The sequence below is a fragment of the Eriocheir sinensis genome, chromosome 69 (genome assembly GCF_024679095.1).
Source record: "Eriocheir sinensis breed Jianghai 21 chromosome 69, ASM2467909v1, whole genome shotgun sequence".
Classification (NCBI taxonomy): domain Eukaryota; kingdom Metazoa; phylum Arthropoda; class Malacostraca; order Decapoda; family Varunidae; genus Eriocheir; species Eriocheir sinensis.
The window spans coordinates 6893193-6896183 of NC_066577.1; the positions used below are offsets into that span (position 1 = coordinate 6893193).

Here is a 2991-nt window from a genome sequence, read left to right on the forward strand (position 1 = left end):
GTGCTGTCCAAATCCCTTATGCAAGAGTTAATCAGTATCTTCACTCTTTCATCCCTGTGCTGTCCAAATCCCTTATGCAAGAGTTAATCAGTATCTTCACTCTTTCATCCCTGTGCTGTCCAAATCCCTTATGCAAGAGTTAATCAGCATCTTCATTCTTTCATTCCTGTGTTGTTTAAATCCCTCTTCTCTTGATCTCTTTAATTCGCTCCCGCCACTCCTTTCGTAGATAATAGGGAGTTGCGAATTAAGGTTACCAAACAACATATATACGACAATTAACAGATGTGAAATTGGTCGAGTGGGAAAAAGATGTATAGACAAGTAACCCATTAAAAAACTGACCCCATTTTCTATTTCAGGCGCTGAGGAATTTAGGGGCGACTGACATGTTCGACCGGGCACTGGCTGACTTCTCCTCGTTTTCCCCGGCGTTGTACCTGAGCACGGTTGCCCACAAGGCCTTCGTTGACGTCAGCGAGGCGGGCACGGAGGCAGCGGCGGTCACTGTGGTCCTGCTCGATGTCCGTTCGTCCGCCCGCGCCGAGGCCCAACCCTTCTACTGCAATCGCCCGTTCATCTTCCTTATTTACGACGAAGATACGAAGGTCGTGTTGTTTGTCGGCGCTTACAAGACCCCCCCGAAGGCCTAGAGTATATAGGAGTTGATGTTTGCCATATTTACATAGATTTACATAGGGTTTTCCAGGCCTCGTATGCAGAACCAGTGAAATTTAGGTTATGTTAGAGAGAGAGAGAGAGAGAGAGAGAGAGAGAGAGAGAGAGAGAGAGAGAGAGAGAGAGAGAGAGAGAGAATGCCTACTTAAATGAAAAATAATAATAATTAAATGTGGTCTGTTTACATTGTCAGCCAAAATTTGTTGTTGAAAATGGCCATCAACAAATTTATACTCTGTGAAATAAACTATGGACCTTTTTCTGCATATTATCTTTTGTCAATAATGCCGCCATATTGTTTTTGTTTTTGTTTACCGAGTTGGTGTTCATCTCACTTCCCCCATAGAGCATTCGATAAGGTGTGGCACGAGTCTTACTTTCCCCATAGAGCTTTCGATAAGGTGTGGCACGAGGCTCACTTCCCCCATAGAGCTTTCGATAAGGTGTGGAACGAGTCTCACTTCCCCCATAGAGCTTTCGATAAGGTGTGGCACGAGTCTTACTTCCCCCATAGAGCTTTCGATAAGGTGTGGAACGAGTCTCACTTCCCCCATAGAGCTTTCGATAAGGTGTGGCACGAGTCTCACTTCCCCCATAGAGCTTTCGATAAGGTGTGGCACGAGTCTCACTTCCCCCATAGAGCTTTCGATAAGGTGTGGCACGAGTCTTACTTCCCCCATAGAGCATTCGATAAGGTGGCACGAGTCTCGCTTCCCCAATAGAGCATTCGATAAGGTGTGGCACGAGTCTCACTTCCCCCATAGAGCATTCGATAAGGTGTGGCACGAGTCTCGCTTCCCCAATAGAGCATTCGATAAGGTGTGGCACGAGTCTCGCTTCCCCAATAGAGCATTCGATAAGGTGTGGCACGAGTCTTACTTCCCCAATAGAGCATTCGATAAGGTGTGGCACGAGTCTCGCTTCCCCAATAGAGCATTCGATAAGGTGTGGCACGAGGCTCACTTCCCCCATAGAGCTTTCGATAAGGTGTGGCACGAGTCTCGCTTCCCCAATAGAGCTTTCGATAAGGTGTGGCACGAGTCTCACTTCCCCCATAGAGCTTTCGATAAGGTGTGGCACGAGTCTTACTTCCCCCATAGAGCTTTCGATAAGGTGTGGCACGAGTCTCGCTTCCCCCATAGAGCTTTCGATAAGGTGTGGCACGAGTCTTACTTCCCCCATAGAGCTTTCGATAAGGTGTGGCACGAGTCTCACTTCCCCCATAGAGCTTTCGATAAGGTGTGGCACGAGTCTCACTTCCCCCATAGAGCATTCGATAAGGTGTGGCACGAGTCTATACATTCCCTCCCTTCCTCACCTTCATCGATCTTGAGCGCCAAAACACTGAAGAACAGAACCCACTCCTATGTTTCCAGTAAGTTCCAGTCATTATCTTTTCCTTCCCCTCAATTCTCCATATTTGTATTCTCCTTGATCATCTTTTTCTCCTCCACGTCCTCCTCCTTTTTATTCCTATATTTCTACTTCTTCTCCTTCTGTTTCTCTTCCTTTCTCTTTATTACACAAGTGACAAGGCTTGTAATTATTTGTAGTAGATTGTACGTAGACTATATAGCGAGGTGACTGACGATAATCAAGGACATTAGCGAGTCATCTACATCTTTACTTGTCCAATTGTAAACACCGTCTGAACACACTGAAGTCAGAATTTGGACATAGTATAAAATGATCACATTAAGTTCTTGTGTGTGTGTGTGTGTGTGTGTGTAGCGAGTGAGATTCGTGCATATGGCAGCGTACGCAATGCCAAGCTAAGTCTATATACACCAGGTCAAGTCACACGCAGGTTTGTGGGAGGAGACACGGCCGAGGCGTGGCTTATGCGTGACGTCGCTTGGAGCCAAACTAGAGAATGTAGAAACAGGGATTTAGAGAAAACGAGGAAAGGCGGACTAATTTAAATCAATCACTTCAACATGCCCTCCCTCACACCCCTAAGTCACACGCAGGTTTGTGGGAGGAGACACGGCCGAGGCGTGGCTTATGCGTGACGTTGCTTGGAGCCAAACTAGAGAATGTAGAAACAGGGATTTAGAGAAAACGAGGAAAGGCGGACTAATTTAAATCCATCACTTCAACATGCCCTCCCTCACACCCCACACCGCCGTTTGTAGGCATTGGAATTACAGTCACGCAATAGCACAATAAAAAGACATATTTTTCCGTCAGTGGCTTGCCTGAACGCGCTGTGAAAGAAGGCGAGAATGCACATCCAGAGTGCACACACGGCCCCAACTTTAGTCACCCCTGAACTGGCGGGTATTCTTTTTTGGCTCCAAGTGACGTCATCCC

General features: G+C 46.8%; 2 protein-coding genes across 51 annotated transcripts in view; both read left to right on the forward strand.

Annotated features, from left to right (window-relative positions):
• LOC126988540 (leukocyte elastase inhibitor-like) overlaps window positions 1-816 on the forward strand; it is an 11036-nt gene extending 10220 nt beyond the window's left edge. The window contains exon 5 of the mRNA XM_050846793.1: window positions 363-816. Within this exon, the coding sequence (XP_050702750.1) occupies window positions 363-653 (291 nt within the window). The 3' untranslated portion in view covers window positions 654-816. The remainder of the gene's footprint in view (window positions 1-362) is intronic.
• A 32-nt stretch (window positions 817-848) lies between these two features.
• Window positions 849-2616, forward strand: LOC126988543 (uncharacterized). 50 transcript variants are annotated; one of them, XM_050846811.1, is made up of 7 exons: window positions 849-1331; window positions 1414-1455; window positions 1624-1665; window positions 1708-1749; window positions 1792-1833; window positions 1876-1917; window positions 1960-2616. In XM_050846811.1, exons 1-7 carry the CDS (start codon window positions 849-851, stop codon window positions 2260-2262), a joined length of 996 nt encoding a protein of 331 aa, XP_050702768.1. In that variant the 3' UTR covers window positions 2263-2616. The 50 variants fall into 50 exon arrangements, with proteins under 50 accessions (XP_050702768.1, XP_050702756.1, XP_050702785.1 ...); XM_050846799.1 differs by having other exon boundaries at window positions 849-1037; window positions 1080-1205; window positions 1248-1373; window positions 1792-2616; XM_050846828.1 differs by having other exon boundaries at window positions 849-1037; window positions 1080-1121; window positions 1248-1373; window positions 1792-2616.
• Window positions 2617-2991: the final 375 nt, after the last annotated feature.

What these genes read in the sequence shown, in the direction of transcription:
- LOC126988543 (XM_050846801.1), top strand. Translation starts at nt 849, where the DNA reads ATGTGGTCTGTTTACATTGTCAGCCAAAATTTGTTGTTGAAAATGGCC. An exon ending in CCCATAGAGCATTCGATAAG is followed by an intron (nt 1,456 to 1,623) that starts GTGTGGCACGAG and finishes GCATTCGATAAG; the next exon opens with GTGTGGCACGAGGCTCACTT. An exon ending in CCCATAGAGCTTTCGATAAG is followed by an intron (nt 1,666 to 1,707) that starts GTGTGGCACGAG and finishes GCTTTCGATAAG; the next exon opens with GTGTGGCACGAGTCTCACTT.